Below are 23,004 nucleotides of genomic sequence, written 5' to 3'. Positions count from 1 at the left end.
CCCCCCCCCCCTCTTTCCCCTCGCTCACCCATTTTACTAGTGTAATTCACAGCGCAGACACATACACTTTTCTGAGTGCATCCTTTGTTTTATGCCAATAAATTGTTTTACCTTGCAATACTGCTCTATGTTGGCCATTTTGTTTTTACTCCCGGGTTTGAATCTGTGCGGGGAGACCTGGCAAATACCATCAAGGGTTTATCTCATGTGGAGGAGTACATCAGAGGAGCAGTATCAAGGAGCTTGGCATAGAGCCAAATGCAAAATTGATCTTTTTAGATCCATGGGAGTCGGTAAGCAGATCTTTTATTAGAGGTGGAGGTGCCTGCGTTCTGCTGTCTGACACTGCTTCCTGGATTTTTTCCAACACTATTTTGGGTGCATCTGTGATTCATAGAAGAGTTTCAGCTGTGATCGTTTTGGACTTTTGAATATTTCTCACTTCAATTTGCACTTTCAATTTTTTTGTTATATATGCACATTGAGCACACCAATTTGTTGATTATGTGAACTAGCTTGTAGGTCACCCTTTGGCTTTACAATCAAATGTGTTTACAATTTATTATTTCACAAGCAGTGCAGCTTACATCCTTTTTATTCTTTATATTATGTTTATCTAACATATTTTTTGCTGTAGCAGCTAAATTCACTGCAACCGTAATATTTGATATCACATCACTATTATTTCACTGAGACCAGCGCAGTATTTTTTCCAACATACAGGAATTAAAATACCTGTCGACCCGTGGGTGTGCCTGTTTCACGGGACAAATATGTCTATCAAACAGTATATGAGTACCTTGCTCCCCCATATCTTAAATGCAGTGTAGTGTTTGATCCCTAAACAGTGGAAAGATCCCGATAGTCCAACGGTGAGGAACTGTCTCGGCAAAATAAATGACATTTATTACATCGAACAGCTTAGGTTTATGGGGGAGGAAGGAGAAGGGGGATTTAAACTGAAATGGCTGGATTGGGTTAAATATATGTTATCACAGAATTATCTAGTTAGGATGTTATAGAGCAGGAAGTGCAATAGGTAAAAATTGACAAGATAAGAGATGTAAGTTCGGAGAGAGGGGGGTGGGTCCGGGGGGGGGGGTGAGGTTCTGGGTGGGAGGGTAGGGGCACTTTTTATCACCAGGGCCATGTTCTGGGTGGGAGGTGGCTACTCCCCTTTTTTTTATTTATTTTTTATAAAAAATATATATATATATATATTTTTTATTAAAGGGACAATTTTTTTTTAGATGTCCGGAGGTCCCCAGGGGCCCGAAGGCCCCCAAGGCCCCGGATGGCAACCCCCCTTTTTTTTATTTATTTTTTATAAAAAAAAATTCTAATATATTTTTATTTCACTTTTTATTAAAGGGCCGATTTTCTTTTTTAGGGGTACGGGGGGCCCGGAGATCCACAGGGCCCTGGATGACAACCCCCCCGTTTTTATATATGTTTTTATTTATTTTATTTTATATTTATTTTTTATTTTTTTATTAAAGGGCCCAGAGGTCCCCAGGGCCCTGGATGGCAACCCCCCCTTTTTTATAAATGTTTATTTTATTTTGTTTATATTTTTTATTTTTATTAAAGGGCCCAGAGGTTTCTTTTTTGTTATTATTATTAAAGGGCCCAAAGGTCCCGAATGGCAACCCCCCTTTTTTGTAATTTATTTTTATTAAATAAATAAATAATAATTTGTATATATATATATATATATATATATATATTTATTTTTTATCAAAGGGCCCAGAGGTCCCCAGGGCCTCGGATGGCTACCCCTCTTTTCTTATATATATTTTTCTTTATTTCTAAAGCGCCCCCCACTTCTCATGTCGCGGCAGCCCCCCCTGCATCTCAATTTCAGGCGGCAGCACCCCCCCCCCCCGGTTCTCTGCTCCAGGGGGGCCATGCCTGAAGCTGTGTAAGGGGCCCAATAATTCCTGATGGCTGCCCTGTTTATCACTAGATAAACTCTAGCACTTTTTGTATTTCTTCATTCCATGGCCGGAACAGGCTCTTTATATTTATACCAATATATATATATATATATATATATATATATATATATATATATATATATATATATAAAATAAACAAAGCAAAGAAGCAACTTCCTACTATGATGTGAACCAGGATGGAGACAGGATGGAGACAGCGTATGAACGCAAAACTGATTAAGTCTCCTGATAGAGTTCTCTGAGGTGGAAAAGAAGAAAAAATATATATATTTATATATTTAACTAATGAAATGTTCCTATAATTTAAATATTTGAAAAAGGGTTGCATTATTTGTTTGCAAAAGAGAACTAAAGCATGGCATTGGCCGCCCGTCTTAATTTAGTAAACAAAAAAGAGATAAGGGGATTCTCCAATGTAAACAGATCTGCCCATATACAGTGTCTTTCACAGCCTCCACACTTTTACCAAAGTAAACTGCTTTTATGATAGAACCAGAAGGTGTGAATATACATTTTCATTATTGAGCTGACTACAGATTGTTAATTATGCAGACCACTGCAAACTACTACCTGGGTAACCAAGAGACTGAGCACCTATCAAACATCTTTGATATCTACATATGACCCCCCAACAATTCATAACCCTAAAACCATCAAATATACAAGTACAACTATGATCAGAAAGGGTTTACCTCTAGTAGTATTTTCTTCCCATCCCTGTATGTCTTTATATTTGTTATATTCCTTGCTGGTAACAAGATTTTGTCTCTACTCCAGAAAATTGATGACAACGGGTTAGAAATCACATCACAACTGATATTAATTGGATTGTTTTCCCAGGAGTAGTAGATGGTTTGCTCTAAAATAAATCTAGGTGCATCTGTAGGAAAACAAATGGGATTCCTCATGAATATAAAAATAAATTATATTTGCTTCAGTACTTTTACTGTTCTTCGTTACAGTTGCAGAAATATTCATTACAGCATTGCATTACATCCATATTGTTTTTGTACCTCAGATATTAATTCACAGAAGTTCATGGTTCAGCAAAATAATAATTGAGCAAATGGAAGTGGATATAACAATTGTAGTATAGCAATAAGTATGTAATACAATTCATGTTAATAATAATTTCTTAATAAAATAGTATGTGTGTTTTCCCTTAATTATTTTCTTTATTGATTAGGAATACATTTCTATTACATTAGTAGTATTTATAGAAAAAACACAAAACTCACAGATTTGCAAGTTTTCTAGGTTAGTAACATAAAATTCTCACAGATTTACCAACAACTTAACTTGCTACATAACATTCAAAATATCAAACATATGATCTTAGCTCACAGATGTAAAACATTGTATTATATATTAATATATTTAATTAATATTTATGTATATAATATGTTATATTAAGTTATATAAAAAAAGTAAATATGTATTCTATATAACATGGGGGAATATCAGTGGGTCCCCTTAGGAATAAAAAATAGGTGGTGCCAGGCTTACCAGCAGGGTCATTTTGTTACTAACAGTTGATTACTAAGGTCAGGTTCCTTGTTAATACTAGAGAATATATGAATTTGATGCTGGTGACACATAAGCTGGTCACACATAATTGTATCCAATTTCCATAAATCAGCAGAAATTTGAGCAATGGGTGGCTGTGCTGACAACAACAAGCTTGACAAACTTCAATTCAGAAATCTAAGGAGTCAGTCAGAAAACAGTCAGCTAAACAATGACTACAGCTAATAAACTACAGTCACTGGCTCGGATTCAGATACGAGTTACGACGGCGTATCTCCGGATACGCCGTCGTAACTCTGAGTGTGCGGGGTCGTATCTATGTGCCTGATTCTCAGAATCAGTTACGCATAGATTTCCCTAAGATCCGACCGGCGTAAGTCTCTTACACCGTCGTATCTTAGGGTAAAAAAAACTCTAAAACGACGGTAGAGCACTGCTAAAATGAGCGGCGCTTTACTGTTAAAGTGACTACGGCTCAGTGTGAAAGCAGTCTTAAATCTTGTATTCCATTTGTCAAACTTGGAAAAAAGTGTCTATTTACATGTCCTTAAAATTCATAAAAAAAATTACTGAAATTGAATACCACTAAAAGAAGGCCTTGTCTTTTCATCATACTACTCTTTTAAAAATATTTAGTTTAAATATTATTTCACACCACCTGAATCATCAAATATACTAAAAGATAAATGCAGATAACAGGCAGAGCAGTGACTAAAGCCTCGTACACACAACTGGTTTTCATGCCAGGAAAACTGCCAGGAGCCTGCTCTCTATTTTCCCGCCAGGATTCCCGGCGGTTTTAAACCCAGCAGTTTTCCTATGGGAAAACACTGCAGGGAGCATACACATGGCCGGGATTCCCGGCCAAAGCTCTCCCTGCAGTTTTCCCGTGTGTACACGGGGAAACTTCAGGTTCTTGGTTTTCCCATCAGGATTCCCGGCGGACTTTATACCACCGGGAATCCTGGTCGTGTGTACAGGGCTTAAGTATTTAACATTTCCACCTGCCAGAACTGCCTGCACAGAGCTTGCATGTTCTTCCAGTCTCAAGTCTTTTGCAGACTCTAACAGATTTTCTTCTAAAATTGCCCTGTATTTGGCTCCGTCCAACTTCCCATCAAATCTGACCAGCTTTCCTGCCCCTGCTGAAGAAAAGTATCCTAACAACATGATGCTGCCACCACCATGTTTCACGGTGGGTATGGTGTATGCAGGATGATGTGCAGTGTTTTCTGCCACACATAGCGTTTTGCTTTTAGGCCAAAAAGTTGGATTTTGGTCTAATCTGAAAAAGAGCACCTTCTTCCACAAGTTTGCTGTGTCCCCCACATGGCTTCTCACAAACTGCAAACAGGACTTAATATGGTTTTCTTTCAGCAACGACTTTCTTCCTGTCACTCTTACATAAAGGCCATATTTGTGGAGTGCATGACTAATAGTTGTCCTGTGGACAGATTCTCCCACCTGAGTTGCGGATCTCTGCATCTCCTCCAGAGTTAGCATGGACATCTTGGCTTCTTCTCTGATTAATGCTCCCCTTGCCCGGCCTGTTAGTTTAGGTGGACGGCCATGTCTTGATAAGTTTGCAGTTGTGCCATACTCTTTCCATTTTAGGATGATGGATTGAACAGTGCTCTGTGAGATGTTCAAAGCGTGAGATATTTTTTTTATAACCTAACCTGCTTTAAACTTCTCCATAACGTTATTCCTGGCCTGTCTGGTGTGTTCCATAGCCTTCATTATGCAGTTTGTTCACTAAGGTTCTCTAACAAACCTCTGAGAGTTTCACTGAACAGCTCCATTCATACTGAGATGAAATAACAAATTCTATTTACTAATTAGGTGACTTGATTTATTTGTAAAACATTCTTACACTTTGGCACTAATAACACAGAATAAATATTTTTTCCCTTTTTTTTCCTCTCTCTTTGGGAGAAGGTTTCTCTTCCCCCTGGCATATCGTCATCCAGCTACCTCTTTCCATAGCACCCTATCCTTGAGCCCCTATTTCTCCTTGGCTTATTACTTTTCGATATTTCGTTTAATCTAGAAAAGAGAATTTAGAAGATTTAGGACCAGGGACGATGTATATGAGACAAGGGAATATGTAACTATAATGCCCTGTACACACGATCGGTTCATCCGATGAAAGCGGTCTGATGGATTTTTTCATCAGATATCCGATGAAGCTGACTTTCATCAGTCTTGCCTACACACCATCAGTTAAAAAAACGATTGTGTCAGAACGCGGTGACGTAAAACACAACGACGTGCTGAGAAAAATAAAGTTCAATGCTTCCATGCATGCGTCAATTCTGAGCATGCGTGGATTTTTAACCGATGGACGTGCCCACAGACGATCGTTTTTTTTTTTTATAACGGTTTTTAACCATCAGATAATTTTAAAACAAGTTCCTAGTTTTTTCACCGATGGATAAAAAAACAATGGGGCCCACACACGATCGGTTTTTCTGATGAAAACAGTCCATCAGACCGTGTGTACGTGGCATAATTTTGGTAATTACCATGAATATGAGATATATTTTATGAATGGGATATATTGAGAATGTTTATGTGAGTATGTACAATGTTTGTCTTTTAAATAATGTATATTTATTTATTTATTTATTTGTAATGTTGGAAAATTAATAAAAGTTTTTTGAAAAAAAAAAGTAAAACATTTTAAAAAACATTTATCATTTTCTTTCCACTTGCCAATTATGTGCCACTTTAAGTTGTCTATCACTCAAAATCCCAATAAAACACTTTACAATGTTTGCTTGTAACATGGCAAAATATGGAACATTCCAAGGGGTTTTAATACTTTTTCAAGACACTGTAACTCAAATTTTAGCTGGAAAAAGCTGAATAGAAAAGCCACATCAAAATGAATAAATAAAGACGTAAAGGAACATCCATAAACTTACATTCAACGTTCAGATACATGCTTTTCTGATGACCACCAATTCTACTTGCTGCCTCACAGTCATATCTTCCTGTATCTGATAAAATCACATTTTTAATGCGCAAGGAGGATTTTCCATGGTGTCCTATACTTTCTATTCGTTCATCTTGGCCCTGTTAATATATAAAGAACGCATTGATTACCCAAAATGCTAAAAATGTATGCATCTTCTTTTATCCATATAAACAAGCATAGACCAACAAAACAACCTCAAATGTAATTAATGAGTATACCTTCCCATACTGTTGACAACTGTTACCCCCTGATATAACAGCACAGAAAGTGAGGAAAATTTGTGCAATGGGTTCACTGACAAAAATAAAAAACAGACAGAAAATTGAACTCTTCTCCACGTTATCCAAAAACACATTATGCTAGAATTATGTTTTAATGAAAACACAACATGGATGTGTTTGTATTTGAGGAGCAAGGCATAATGGACTAGCAAATGCATCTTATTTAATAAGTAGTGTATATACAGTAGTACTAAACTGATGATGACAGCATAAGGAGAAAACATGTAGAGTAAATAAAATAATAAATTATATTATACTTTTATAAATATACTTTCCATAGTTTTACTTTACTTTTACCCCATCCCCTAGCACCTCCCCCCAAAGTCTTATAGATATTTTTGCATGCTACTGACAGATCCAATATATGGTCTCTCCATGGGAATGAATAGAACCTTTGGGCATTTGCAGAAGAAGCAAGGGACCAGCTGGGAGAGCTTGCAGTGGCAGCTATGTGACTGTCTATGGGCAACATTGCATGTATCTGAGGACATTGTGATCAGATGAGTAGAAAGCTTTCATAACCCTCCCTTTACTCATCTCTCCTATTCATACTACAAGAAACACCTATTCCTAAGTGCTAAAGTGTTCATATGGGAGAGCCCATGAACTTCACGCCCAGCATTGCTTTTTATCAGTTTGTAAAATGTCTTTAGCGACAGGCTCAAGTGTAAATGACACAAACAACTGAATGAGTTGTAGGAGTGTTTTATACACTCCACCCTTCTTGTTCTGCGTGCTCAACTGTGTTAATTTTTTAGTTCAATACTCTCAAATCAAGTATCTTCTGTAAGATTATATTTTTAGACAACCCATAATGCTTTGGGACGCCAATGACATGGCTGCAGCTTGTACTATATGATTTTTGCAAAAAATGATACATCAATAGTAAAAACAATAAAAAACATCATAATCATAAATATGGTTTAACAATTGACACTGAAATATAAAATTGTGATATGATAAAAATGTACTGAATAATTTCAAGATAAGATACTGTAACCTTAAATAAGCAGTTAGGAGTTTATTAACAAATTTAAATCTATAGAAACCTGTTTGAATAAATTATAGATTGGATATGTTTTGAATACCAGTGTATGGCTGTGGTTTATTAAATACCTGTGATACAATTCAGTCTGACTGATGGCTGTTCTGCATGCCCAGAATTGACATCCTCATTCTAATTTTATAAACAATCATAGGTAATTTGAAATGAAATAGCTGGAAGGGAAGGAATGCTGGCACAGTTTTCAATTATAATATAGAACCAAACTTTCTCATTTCCAAAAATCTTACTGTGTATAATTCTAAAGCTGCCTTTTTATAATTTTACAAGCCTGTTGGAACTGATATATATGCATCTGTTAAAAGCAGCTCAATTATCTAGTTACACATGTTTTCTATACTGCAATCAAAATCCAAATCTGTAAGTTGCTTCTCTTATTATTTTGTTATGCTCTATGAAATAGTACTGACTTATTTAACAACAGAAATGTGCAGTTAGAACTCATCAGCTATTTTCACAGATGAGTAAAATGTGATTGGCCACTTAGGTCACCACCTTACATATTATAATTTACTCTGCATTATTGGTAAAGTCAAAAATTTTTGGTAGTTAGATTTGCTTAGAAAAAAGGTTGACATTGTAAAAGGACAATCAAACTTGGATGTATATGTGTTTAGAGGACTGTTCTATGTTTTAAATGTTGGTAATTGTTTTTCAGATACCATTCAAACTGAGTGTTTACAGTATCTGCTTTTAGGTGCAGTGGCTTTAGCTGCATTTAGAAAAAAAAATGAATTGTGTGTGTCCAGGCTCTTTTTAGAACCTGTGAACATCGTTATACGCAGTGAGATATTGAGCCAGCTATTTTCAGTAGACGTTCAGCAATATTTCAGTTTGCATAGGTTTCCTAAAGAGCTAAAGGTAAAGGGCTTCCTTTTATGTTCTGATTTTGCTATTTATTGCTTTAAGTGATGTTCACTGCTAGGCTACCAGTGCTGCCAAAGCAAAAAAGCAACTTTTCCTAAAGCTGTGCTTGTTCCTATCTTATTTTCCCTTTCCTGATGAAACTCTTTATCATATTTGTGGATTAAACACAAAGAAAAGGAAGTAGGCAGGGCAAGACCAAGCACAATAGAAAGCCACTATTTGCATATTAAAAGCACTGCCACTATCTCTGAGGAGACACATCATCATGAGGAATAAGTAGAACAAATTGAAGGAACAAGGAAGCCTATTAAAACCATATAATTACTTTAATTTGTGTGATTACACACCAGATTCCTTTTAACTTACTTTTTAGCACTTCGATTTTTTTTTAAGTGCTCCTCAAGTCGTACTAACAAATTTAAATTAATGCTAACAGAACTGTTGCATTTCTTAAAAAAACATTCTAAAATGTTATAAGCAGAAGACATTTCGAGTGTTTTACAATGATAAAGGGTTCCACTGGAGTCAAATACTTACATTCACATTGTCTTAAAATAGAACTGTTACTAGGCCATTGGCATTTAAATATTTACATATTCTTAACAATCTGTTAATACATGTTAATTTTTTTTTTAATTAGTTTGTATAACCACCGAGTGTTGCCCAACAGATAACAAAACACAATGGCCCAGATTCACGTAGCACTTACGCCGACGTAAATGTAAATGTGCACCATCGTATCTGTGCGCCGTGCCCACAGAACTAGATACGCCTGAAAATAGGCTTCTTCCGACCGACGTAACTTTCCTACGCTGACGTATCATGGGTGCATATTTACGCTTGACGCATCTGGCGCTCCCATTGCTTTCCTATTCAAATAAGCAAATGAGTGAGATACGGCGATTCACGGACGTACATGCGCCCGGCGCAGGCTACGTGCGGTACGTGTAAGTTGTACGTCCGGCCTAAAGTTATCCCTCATAAAGCAGGTGTAACTCAGCAACAGACATGCACAGGTCAGCTGGAGAGCAGCTGCAGCAGCACCATTACGGACGAGCTGAGCAATCACACTTGCAGGACAACACATCTGTATGCCAACATGCCAGGGGCAGTCATGGTCATAGCACTACTACTGTGTCCCCAGGCACGTAGGAGGGCACGGGAGAGGATATACCGAACGCGCATGAACATCTTTGGCATGGGGAATCGGAAGTGTATCGCATCTTCAGATTCAGCCCTGATGCCACCCTGGAATTAGCCACAGCCCTGCATGATGAAATCACCAGCCAGACACAACGCTCACATGCAGTGCAGCCACTGGTCAAGGTACTGGCAACACTCCATTTCCTCGCCAGTGGATCTTTTCAACAAACTAGTGGAGTCGTGGCTGGGATGTCACAATCCACCATGAGCAGATGCGTGCACCAGGTTGTCCCCGCAATCCTCACATGCATGTCCCACCACATCATCAAACCCACCCATGAGCATCTGCGGCAGAAGGCAATGCAGGATTTCTACAGAATTGACAAATTCCCACGCACCGTGGGGGCCATTGATTGCACACATGTGGCACTACGGCCCCCCCGTGCCTCCTTATAAGGGCCAACTTGTCACGGACCCGATGTCTCAGGTCATTAATCTTTTTTTGTACATCGTCAGGGGTCCTGGTCTCATTCCCCACGGCATTGACCTGCAGGGTGATCTCCTCAAGGATCTCCCTCTTACGTGCCCTGCTGGTCTGGGCACTGTGGGAACCATGGAGAAACTTGGAAAAGTTCTTCTTCCTCCTCTCCTTGCCTCCATTTACAGCTGCCGCCATCGCTCAGCAAAAGTACCTTGCTTCAGTGGGGGAATAAGCAGGAAGTACTTTTGTGCTTGAGGGGCGCATGGCTGGGTGTATTTATGCGCTCGGCGTAAGCCGGTGGGCCAGCGTATCCCAGGAAGTTGCGCCAACGTAGTTGTGAGCATGCGCACAGGGGAGCGCTCATACGTCCACGTCACTGCGCATGCTCCGTTCATGATACGCCGGGCGTAAAACACTGCTCCACGCTCGGACCATCATTTGCATAAGGTCACACCCACTTACACTTACGCAGGCTTACGCCTACAAAATTATGTTACGCATTATGTGCAACGTTGGGAGCATTTTCATTGTGAATACTGTGCTCGCCGCTCTGCGCAACATCGGCGTATATTCGATACGCTACACCCGCATAAAGATGCGCCGAGGTATGTGAATCTGGGCCAGTGTGTCAGGGTTGAGTTCACCTGCTGGTGACATTGGGATTCACTTTGCAGATGGCTGCAGTTCCAGTGTCCACCAGCAGGTGTCTCCCAGAAGCCAGCAGGTTCTGATCAACCACACCTGGCTCCAGTTGCCAGGTGGATAGTTAAGGCTGCTTCTCCCTCCCCCCAGGGCGTCACTATCCTGTCTGCTTGCCTCCTTGCTACCAGCTTGTGCCTGATAACTTTCCTGAACCTTCCAGTGTCCTGATCCATTCTGAACCCCTCTGCCTTGGACCCAGTTGTGTCTCCTTCCTTGCACCCCTGTTGCCTTTGTCCCTTATGTTGTAGATATTGTATATAGATAGCAGTTAGGTTCATTAGTTGTTCTTGCTTACTGGAGTGGTTTACATAAAGAAGTGCATTGAAATCCTTGCTAACCACAGTTGTGATTCACTCCCGTTCACCAGAGCTGTTACACTTAGCTGCTGATCCTGACACAATGTAAGAAGGCAGAGTGAAACAGCATAACATATTGCACTCTTCAGGACATGTAAAGGACAATAGACACTGACTCCTGAGTAGGCCGCTCGATGACACTAGCACTGTGATGAGACATGGTAAGAATATAATCATCTACACTAGTGATACAGTTCCACTACAACCCATTTGATGATCATCAGGTAATTCCACTCACCACTACATTTGTTTCTTTTCCAATAGTTTTAACAGAATTTTTTAGGAAAGTTTACAGACATAACTTAGCAAAATATAACATGATATAAACAATGTAATGGTCCATCACAATCAAAAGATACATACAACAGAAAAGGGAGCAGTATGCATTCACATTATATGTTCTCAGGTACTTGACCAGTAATACATGTAAACATAAAAAACAGCTAAAGAGCAAGTCAACTTGACCATCCAATTAACCGTGATAACACAACCAGCGGAAAGTAGATGATAACATGGGCTTGATTATCGTTATCCTAACTATTAAAAATAGGGTTATCCATGACCAGTGACAGAGAAGTCCACCAAGCACAGGAAGTTCTCTTCTTCCTAGGAGTCCTTGCCACCAGCAGATGTATAAAATAAGGCCTCATGATTCAAGTGTATAAGGTAACCTTCCCTCTCATGCATCATGGGGTTATCCCAGCATCAGAAAGGAAAATGTAAAAATGTAAAGCACAAAAAGAAAAGAAAATAAGGAAGAGTAAAGGAACACATGACGACCGACCAGCCAAACCAGGAATGCTGCACGATAGATAAAAATTCTCAGGGGCATCCTGTCAAATATTTTATCTAGAGGTCCCAGGTCTTTTTGAAGAATTGTACTTGATCATTCAAGAATGCAAAAAGATTCCCACTGACCATGATCCAGGACAATGTGGCTTTTTTCAGAAATGCAGGGACGTTTTTTAACATGTTCACATAAATGCATTTTTGTGCCTCTGCGTTTTTGGAAAAGACCGGGGACTTTGTGATATCACTGCCTGGGGCATGATAGGTCCGTAACATCATAAGGGGGAATGGCCTCAGTGTGACGTAATCTGATTTTCACGCCCCCATTGTTATTTAAGAAATGCAGGACATCAGTGCCGACAGATCAGTGGGATGCAGTATTGGAGGAGGGTCGGCGGCGGGAGCGGTGGCAGAGGAAGAAGGAAAGCGGAAGAAGCAGGGCGAGAAGGAGAAGAATGGAGGGAGAATAATGGAGGAAGAAGATGAGGGAGAAGATGAAGGAAGACTGGAGAAGAAGAAAAAGAAGAAGAAGATATTAATAAAAGACTTGTCAAAAACTGTCTAATGTTGTTTTTAACACTACTCTAATTTTTATTTGGTGAATGGGTATGGGTACAATGTACCTCATACTCATTCACATAGGGGGGGTCAGGATCTGGGGGGCCCTTGTTAAAGGGGGCTTCCAGATTCCAATAAGCCCCCTGCCCACAGACCACAGGGCAAGGGTTGTCGGGAAGAGGCCCTTGTCCCCATCAACCATGTTGAAGGCATGTGGCCTGGTATGGTTCAGGAGGGGGGCCCCTGCTGGTCCCCTCTCTTTCCTGACCAGCCGGGCTGAATGCTCGGATAAGGGTCTGGTATGAATTTTGGGGGGACCCTCATGCCATTTTTTTTAAATTTGGTGTGGGGGGTCACCATCAAATCAATACTAGACCCAAGGGCCTGGTATGGACCTGGGGGGGGACCCCATGCAGTTTTTTTTTTCCCCAAAAAAATTCTACCCGGCAATTCTTTTTTTTTACATTCAGCGGGAAGCCCGCTGACATCTAATGACTCATTGGTTATTAAGGACACGGCGACCGGCTTCACGGACCCCTCCTTAGCAACCAGCTAGATACAATGTAAAAAAAAGAAATAAAAAAACGCACATCGCTGCAAATTCGCTGCAAAAATCGCGGTAAAAACGCGGTACTTGCGTTTTGGATGCGGGTCCATTGAATTATATTACATGCAAAATGCTGCATTATGCGGGAAAAAGGTCCCAAACCCTTTCCAAAAACGCAGAAGCACAAAAATGCATTGATGTGAACATGTTTCATAGGAACCCATGTTAAAAAATGTCCCCGCATTTCTGCAAAATGCATAAAACAACGCATTAGTGTGAATCAAGCCTCAAGGCTATTTTCTGGGAGAGTTCTCAATGGACTACACATCTAGATGCTTTATAAACTTCTTTGAACGCAGCTTGCCATTGATGATCAGTGGTCATTATACCATTTTCATCACAAAGATCATCTATAAGCAAAAAGCCTTTATTAATCCAGCAACCACAAAGTCGAGGAGCGGGACCTGGGGTGAAGACAGGATTCAAGAATAGTGGAGCAAGGAAACTATGAGTGAACTTAAAATTATAGGCCCTGGAAAAAAGGTCCCATATCCCAAGTGACAAAGAGTGGCATAATATGGTAAGCCTGTCTTTAAATGGCAGTCAAAGCATATGGGTGATTGGTCTACTCTAGAAGGATAGGAAGAAGATTATGGGGCTGATTTACCAAGCCTTTACTCCATGACTCATGGAGTAAAAGCAGGAGTAGCAGCCGTTTGGCCATTTACTAAAGAAATACGCTGCTAGTGCAGTGTATTTCCCTAGTTACTAATGTGCTCCGTGCGCCCAGGAGAGGGTGCATTGTGCACCAGTACAGACCTGGCGCACGGCACATTAAACTGTAAATTGCGGGGGTTTGGGCGGGAGTTTATTAGGGGGGGAGGTGGGGGGATGCAGGGGAAGTGAAGTGACATGTGTTTTGAAGTGTTTGGCGGGCCGAATTGAAAGTGAAAGTGTTTTTTGAAAACAGATCCCCGTACGCTTGCACAGTGCGCCTGAACCTCGGGAGGTTCATTTGCATACTGAGCATGCGCAGGGAGAAAAGTCAGGGATTCCCGTGCGCCTTGTCAGTACGCCGTGAAAATCTTGGTAAATACCAAGCGGCGTACCCGTGATTGCGCTGCGTGACGCGGCGCACGGGAATCTCCGAGCTGTTTTCAGCCCTGAAGGGGAACTCGGCGCCAAATTTCAAACTTGAAATCGGCGCGGGTCCCCCTTCAGGGCTACATTAGGCTCTTAGGCTTGGTCCGGAACGTGAGGGGTTAAACCCGCGCCGATTCGGCGCTGGGGTCCCCCCCAGATCCAAACCAAGCCCTCATCCCAAGCATGCAGTCTGGCCCGGACAGGAATGGGGGAGGGGACGAGCGAGCGCCCCCCCCCCTCCTGAGCCGTACCAGACCGCATGCCCTCAACATGGGGGAGTGTGTGCTGTGGGGGAGGGGGGCACTGCCCCCCCACCCCACAGCACTCTTGCCCCCATGTCGATAGGGACAAGAGCCTCTTCCCGACAACCCTTGCCATTGGTTGTCGGGGTATGCGGGCGGGGCTAATCGGAATCTGCGAGCTCCCTTTAATAAGGGGGCCCCCAGATGCCGGCCCCCCACCCTATGTGAATGAGTATGGGGTACATCGTACCTCTACCCATTCACATGGGGGAAATGTAAAGTAAAAAAAACACACCACACAGAATAAAATATTTTATTAATCTGCTCCGGAGCCCCCCCTTTCTTCTTTAGCTCTCTTAGAAGGGGGGGTTTCTTCTCTCCCGATCTTCCGCCGGGACCCTGGGCTTCGGTGATTTCTGCCGGGGGAGGGCGCCATCCCTCGGTCCTCTCCGGAGCCTTCCGCCGGATGCCCCCACCCCATTTAAGCTCTTTTTCATTAGGGAGGGGCATCCGGACTTCGGGGTCTTCTGCCGGGGGATGGCGCCTATCCCCCGGTCTTTCCGGTGCCTTCCGCCAGGGTTCCGGTCTTCCTGGTCTTCTGCCGGGGGTGCGCCAACTCCCCGGTCTTTTCTCTGCTCCCTCTTCTGCCTGGCTCCCCCGCGGAGCCAGGGCTTTCTTCCGTCTTCTTTCTTCTCTCTTCCTTCTTCTGCCTGTCTCCTCCGGGAGCACAGGGCTTGTCTGCGCTGTCCTCTCCCTTCTCTTCCATTGGATGTTGACACGACGAGGTTCCGCGCTGACATGCCGTGTCAGCGGCGGGCATGGACTTATATAGGGCAATGCCACCATGTGACCTCAACCCATGTGACATCACATTCCCTGGGCATGATGGGAATGTGATGTCACATGGGTTGAGGTCACATGGTGGCATTGCCCTATATAAGTCCATGCCCACTGCTCAGACGGCATTCCAGCGCCGGACCTCGTCGTGTCAACATCGAATGGAAGAGAAGGGAGAAGACAGCGGAGACAAGCCCTGTGCTCCGCGGAGGAGACAGGCAGAAGCGGAAGGCATCGCAGAAGCCCGGAGAGTGGCGCCCTCCGGCGGAAGACACCGTACAAGCCCGGGACCCTCCCCCAAAGGCAGGAGCCTCCCTGGTGAAGGGGGTCCCGGTGAATTACGTCGCTGAAGACGGGGGTGGGGTGCCAGTGCACCCCCCCCCGCAGAAACCGTCGTGGAAGCCCGGGACCCTCCCCCAAAGGCAGGAGCCTCCCTGGTGAAGGGGGTCCCGGTGAATTACGTCGCTGAAGACGGGGGTGGGGTGCCAGTGCACCCCCCCCGCAGAAACCGTCGTGGAAGCCCGGGACCCTCCCCCAAAGGCAGGAGCCTCCCTGGTGAAGGGGGTCCCGGTGAATTACGTCGCTGAAGACGGGGGAGGGGTGCCAGTGCACCCCCCCCCCCGCAGAAACCGTCGTAGTAGCCCGGGACCCTCCCCCAAAGGCAGGAGCCTCACTGGTGAAGGGGGTCCCGGCAGAAGATGGCGAAGCCCGGGGCCTAATGGGGTGGTGGTGGGGGGCCCCGGCAGAAGACCCCCGGCTGACTAATAAATTAATTTATTCATGTGTGGTGTATTATTTTTTTCCATTTTTTTCCCCAGGTGAATGGGTAGGGGTACAATGTACCCCCATACTCATTCACATAGGGTGGGGGGCCGGAATCTGGGGACCCCTTTATTAAAGGGTCTCTCAGATTCTGATAAGCCCTCCGCCCGCATACCCCGACAACCAACGGCTAGGGTTGTCGGGAAGAGGCTCTTGTCCCTATCGACATGGGGACAAGAGTGCTTTGGGGTGGGGGGGCAGTGCCCCCCTCCCCCACAGCACACACTCCCCCATGTTGAGGGCATGTGGTCTGGTATGGCTCAGGAGGGAGGGGGGCGCTCGCTCGTCCCCACCCCCATTCCTGTCTGACCAGACTGCGTGCCTGGGATAATGGCTTGGTTTGGATCTTGGGGGGGACCCCACGCTATTTTTTTTTGCGCGGGTTTAACCCCTTATGTTCCAGACCAAGCCTAAGAGCCTGGTATGCACCTGGAGGGAACCCACCTTATTTTTTTGGGGGGGGGTCTGGAGTTCCCCTTCATGAACAGCGATCTGTCATTTACACATGTCAGTCCCACCCCCCCCTACAGTTAGAACACACCCAGGGAACATATTTAACCCCTCCCTCGCACCTAGTGTTAACCCCTTCCCTGCCAGTGGCATTTTTAGAGTAAGCAATGCATTTTTTACAGCACTGATCGCTAGAAAAATGCCAATGGTTCCAAAAAAGTGTTCGATGTGTCCGCCATAATGTCGCAGTACCGATAAAATTCGCTGATCGCCCCAATAACTAGTTAAAACAAAAAAAAAAAATATTTTGTAGACGCTATAACTTTTGCAAAAACCAAACACTAAACGCTATTTGCGATTTTTTGGAACCAAAAAGATGTAGAATACGTATCGGCCTAAACTGAGGTTTTTTTTAGTTTTTACAATATATATTTTTGGGGATATTTATTATAGCAAAAAGTAAAAATAATTTTTACATATGTGGGCGGGACTTACGCAAGTCCCGCCCACATATATAAACATCGTTCAAACCACACATGTGAGGTATTGACGCGTGCCTTAGAGCGAGAGCAATACTTTTACCACTAGACCTTCTTTGTAACTATAAACTGGTAACCTGGAAAAAAAAATAAAAGGTCGCCTATGGGGATATTCACGGAATTCATTTTGGCCCCATTGCAGGAGTGTTTCCAATAGTAAAGCGTGACATGTAAGGTATCTATTTACTCAGTGTAACATCATCTTTCACATTATCCCCAAAAATTGGGCTCACTTTTGTGTTTTGTTAATTTTTAACCACTTGAGCCCGGACCATATTTCTGGTCAATGACCGGGCAAGTTTTTGTGATTCGGCACGGCGTCGCTTTAACTGACAATTGCGCAGTCGTGCGACGTGGCTCCCAAACAAAATTGGCAACCTTTTTTTTCCCACAAATAGATTATTAAATGTGCGTGTTTACTTCTGTCTTTAACACCTCCCCTTCAGGCTGGAAAGCATCAGATCAGGGGAAACAAAAAAAAAAAAGCTCTCATTCCATTGCAGCTTGGTTCCTACATGTGTGATGAACTGAGCATGCTCAAACACTTAGAAAAAAAATATCCTTTCTTTTTAAAAGGTGAAAAACACTCATTGGATGCTCATAGAGCGTGGTTTGGGTTAATTGCAGGTGTGCCCAATTACAAGCTCACCCAAACTAGAGACTGCAATTTGGTCATGTGATTTCAATTGCTTCATTACTAGCACTGTTATAAAAAGCTTGGATCGATCAGTCCTCAGCTGCCCTCAGAAGGGGCAGGCTGGCAGAAATGCTGTTGCTAAACACAAATGTGGTTTGTTGCATGGGTTTTGTTTTATTTTGCCAATGGTTTTGGTTTATTTTTAAATGATGTTCACTTTGATGTATTTGTCAATGTGGCCTTATTTTATGAAAAATGTGTAAAGCTATGGTTGTTTAGAATTTTGAAATGTATTTTTGTTTGTTTGTCTTTTTTGCTTTCCTTGTTTTGTTGACCAATAAAAATTACTTTAAAATTGTTAAGTTTGTCTTTTTGTTACTTTTTCATGCTACATATGTTGACAGCTGCAGCTGAACTAGGTTTGGGCCTAACAAATTATGTGTGATTTTTGTCTAAGCTTCTTTCCTGGTGTGTAATCATGAAATGTTTGCCATGTTTATTCTCCCTGACTTTAAAGACAAAAACTGGTAAGTATTTTATTTTTTCTGCAGTGGTCCTCAGCCCTCAAGTACCCCCGACAGGACATGTTTTGTGGATTTCTCTTATCAAGAATTGCTGTCCAGACTGTATTTTAAAGCACATGTGCAAGATGAAGGAAAACCTGCAAACATGGCCTGTGGGGGGGGTTTGCTATTGGTGGACAGGCTTGACGTGCTGATTTACAGCACTGTGCTTAAATCTAGCGCAAGGCAATCCTATTCAAATTGTGGGTGTTTGAGGGAAGCCAAGTGAGTGTTAGAACCCCTGCTTTGTGTTTTTTATTTTTGTGTTGAGCTTTGTGTCCCTTTTCTTAAAATTGGCTTCACATCCTGTCACACAGCTGAACAGGAAGTGAGGTTAAAACCCTACCAGTGTCATTTCTTGGGGACACAGGTCAATCTAACTAGTGTCCCCATTAAGCAAATTGCACTCCAGCACTGCTGTGTACACCCCAAATCATGGGTCTTCAAACTACGGCCCTCCAGTTGTTCAGGAACTACAATTCCCATCATGCCTAGTCATGTCTGTGAATGTCAGTGCATTACAAGGCCTCATGGGATGTGTAGTTCTAAAACAGCTGGAGGGCCGTAGTTTGAGGATCCCTGCCCAAAATGATTATTTAGTTTGGGGTTTAGTAAAGGCAAAGCCACTCTGCAGTACAAGCATAGTTGCTGAAAATCAGAGAGGAAGCACTGATGGTTTTAACATCCAATCCTGTAGAAGCAAAGTTGTTTTCTTTCTTCCTTGCTTTGCACTTGTAGTGCAAAGTGGATTTGCCTTTAGTCAATGGACCCCAAAGTCCAAGATCCCTAATAATTTGGGGTGTACACAGCAAAATGCTAGAGTGCAATTTACATAATGGGAAACTATTTAGATTGATCTGTGTCCCCAAGAAAAGATATTAGTAAGGTTTTACCCTCACTTCCTGTTTGGCTATGTGACAGGAAGTGAATGAATTAGAAAGGGTGAAGACACCTCACAAATGTTGTCACTATCAGGGGTGCAGACATCCCCAAAAAAATTAGCAGATAATACTTATTTGCAAATTAATAATTTTTTAGTTAACATTGGGTGGGGTGCTCTAACACACACATTCCTACATATTAGCAACGCTCTATCCTGGCCTATTGGCATGGTTATATTTTCTTAGGGCTCTCAATAAAACTCTATGAAATTTGTGCTTAAACTAGAACCAGGGGCGGACTGACAACTCATGGGGCCCCTGGGCAATAGAAGATTATGGGGCCCCTCTGGCTTACAGATGACCACCACGCCAGGAGGTAGTGCAGAGGCGGGCAGCTAAAATCTTGGGATATTCACATTAAAAGCATGTCATTTTCGGACATATCGGGGACAGATCTAAAAAAAACACAGATTTTTACATACTGTCCCTGGTTTTACTGAGCCTGGCAACCCGGATGGGGCCCCCTAGTGGCATGGGGCCCTCGGGCAGTGCCCGAGTGACTCAATGGTCAGTCCGCCCCTGACAAGAACTATAATCAACAAGTTTTATTTTCTTTAATTTTGGATAGAGTGAGGGAGGGTTATAGGCCCTGTCAGTTTATTTTGTATTATCTGTGTCCAATTGGGGAGATTTGCCTTCACTTCCTGCCCCATAGCCAAACAGGAAGTGAGAGAAAAACTATGCAAATTAACCACTTCCCGCCCAGCCTATGGCCGATTTACGTCCGGGAAGTGGTTACACAATCCTGACAGGACGTCCTGCAGGATTTCATGCCGCACGCGCCTGTGGGGGCACGCAGCGCGGCGATCGGTGATGCGGGGTGTCAGTCTAACACCCTGCATCTCCGATCTCGGTAAAGAGTCTCTCACGGAGACGGAGACTCTTTACCACGTGATCAGCCGTGTCCAATCACGGCTGATCACGATGTAAACAGGAAGAGCCATCGATGGCTCTTCCTCACTCGCGTCTGACAGACGCGAGTATAGGAGAGCCGATCGGCGCCTCTCCTGACAGGGGGCGTTCGCGCTGATTGTTTATCAGCGCAGCCCCCCCTCGGATCACCACACTGGACCACCAGGGTGTGCAAAAACAAAAAAAATATACAACAAAAAAACAAAAAGCATTAAAAAATAAGAAAAAAGATGCCAATCAGTGCCCACAAATGGGCACTGACTGGGAAAATCAGTGCCACCCCACAGTGTCCATCAGTGCCACCCCACAGTGCCCATCCATGCACAGTGCCCACCTATCAGTGCCCACCTGTGCCACCCATAAGTATCCATCAGTGCCACCCATAAGTGCCGCCCATCTGTGCCGCCCATGAGTGCCCATCAGTGCCGCCTATGAGTGCCCATCAGTGCCGCATAGCAGCGCCGCCAATCAATGCCACCTCATCTGTGCCCGTCAGTACTACCTCATCGATGTCCATCAGTGCCATCTCATCGGTGCCCATCAGTGCCGCCATATCAGTGCCCGTAATTGAAAGAGAAAAACTTATTTACAAAAAAATTAACCTTAAAAAATAAAAACGTTTTTTTGGTTCAAAATTTGCAGTCTTTTTTTAGTTGTTGCGCACAAAAAAAAAACCCAGAGGTGATCAAATAACAACAAAAGAAAGCTCTATTTGTGGGGAAAAAAGGACGCCAATTTTGTTTGGGTACAGTGTTGTATGACCGCGCAATTGCCATTCAAAGTGCGACAGTGTTGAAAGCTGAAAATTGGCTTGGGCGGGAAGGTGCGTAAGTGCCTGGTATGGAAGTGGTTAAGGGAATCCAGTGCCCCCCCAGAACTAGTGTGTGGGTCCCCTGAAAATTACTGGGCGGGGTTATACAAAAACAGGGTGTGACCTTGACAGGAAGGGGTGGGTCATTTTTCTATTAGGAGGTGCAGATATGTAGTCAGGCCTAGGGCAGAACCAAACCTAAATATACTACTGCATATTAGGGCTTATTTAGACCGGATCCAATTTACAGCGTGTTTTTATATTGTGGGAGGAAACCCACGCAGGCACAGGGAGAACATGCAAACTCCATGCAGATGCTGTCACGGGCGGGATTCGAACCAACGACTCTTTTGCTGCTAGGTCAAAGTGCTATACACTACACCACTGTGGTGAACGAACATGATTGCAGCTGAAAGCATGAGATCTTTTATTTATTTTTTCAATACCATGCTTTCCAGCCTTATTGACCCCGCCTCTCTCCATAAAGAGGACCTGTCACACACTAGTCCTATTACAAGGGATGTTTACATTCCTTGTAATAGGAAGAAAACTGATCTTTTTTTTTTATTTTTTTATTTCAGTGTAAAAAATTATAAAACTAAATAAAAATAAATAAGAAAACCCATTAAAATTTTTTTAAAGCGCCCCGTCCCGACGAGCTCGCGCACAGAAGCAAACGCATACGCGAGTAGCGCCCGCATATGAAAACGGTATTCAAACCACACAAGTGAGGTATCGCCGCGATCGTTAGAGTGAGAGCAATAATTCTAGCCCTAGACCTACTCTGCAACTCAAAAAATGCAACCTGTAGAATTTTTTTAACGTCGCCTATCGAGATTTTTAAAGGGTAAAAGTTTGACGCCATGCCACGAGCGGGCGCAATTTTTAAGCGTGACATGTTGGGTATCATTTTACTCGGCGTAACATTATCTTTCACAATATATAAAAAAATTGGGCAAAATGTATTGTTGTCTTATTTTTTAATTCAAAAAAGTGATTTTTATCCAAAAAAAGTGCGCTTGTAAGACCGCTGCGCAAATACGGTGTGACAAAAAGTATTGCAATGACTGCCATTTTATTCCCTAGGATGTCTGCTAAAAAAAAATATATAATGTTTGGGGGTTCTGATTAATTTTCTAGCAAAAAAATTTTGATTTTCACATGAAGGAGAGAAGTGCCAGAATTAACCCGGTGGGCAAGTGGTTAAAGTACTCATGGCTATAAAGAATAGAGTCATTGCTCATTAAAAAAAAAAAGGGGGTCCCTCCAAATTAAATTACCAGGCCCTTCAGGTCTGGAATGGATATTAAGGGGAACCCCGCCGTAAAAAAACCCCCAAAAAATGGCGTGGGGTCCCCCCAAATATCCATACCAGACCCTTCAGGTCTGGTGTGGATTTTAAGGGGAACTCCACCCCAAATTGAAAAAAAAATGGCGTGGAGTCCCCCTAAAAATCCACACCAGACCCTTATCCGAGCACGTTGACCTGGCCGGCCGCAGAAAAGAGGGGGGGACAGAGTGCGCCCCCCCCCTCTCCTGAACCGCACCAGGCCACATGCCCTCAACATGGGGAGGATGTCCCCATGTTGATGGGGACAAGGGTCTCATCCCCACAACCCTTGCCCGGTGGTTGTGGGGGTATGCGGGCGGGAGGCTTATCAGAATCTGGAAGACCCCTTTAACAAAGGGGACCCCCAGATCCTGGCCCCCCCCCTATGTGAAATGGTAATGGGGTACATTGTACCTCTACCATTTCACCCCAAAAAAAATGTCAAAGTGTTAAAAATGACAGTAGCCGGTTTTTGACAAATCTTTTAATAAAATCTTCTTTTCTTCTTTCCTTCGGGTTTCTTCC

General features: G+C 43.0%; 1 protein-coding gene across 3 annotated transcripts in view; it reads right to left on the bottom strand.

Moving 5' to 3' along the window:
- NCAM2 (neural cell adhesion molecule 2) overlaps positions 1-23,004 on the bottom strand; it is a 410,155-nt gene that overhangs the window by 89,417 nt on the left and 297,734 nt on the right. For all 3 annotated transcript variants that reach the window (XM_040338816.1, XM_040338817.1, XM_040338818.1), the window contains exons 9-10: positions 6,413-6,563; positions 2,651-2,838 (exon numbers count right to left, since the gene is read on the bottom strand). In XM_040338816.1, coding sequence (XP_040194750.1) covers positions 2,651-2,838; positions 6,413-6,563 — 339 coding nt within the window. The remainder of the gene's footprint in view (positions 1-2,650; positions 2,839-6,412; positions 6,564-23,004) is intronic.

The sequence above is a fragment of the Rana temporaria genome, chromosome 2 (assembly GCF_905171775.1).
Source record: "Rana temporaria chromosome 2, aRanTem1.1, whole genome shotgun sequence".
Lineage (NCBI taxonomy): Eukaryota > Metazoa > Chordata > Amphibia > Anura > Ranidae > Rana > Rana temporaria.
Note: the sequence above shows the minus strand (reverse complement) of the source record. Positions and strands in the feature narration are given on the sequence as shown.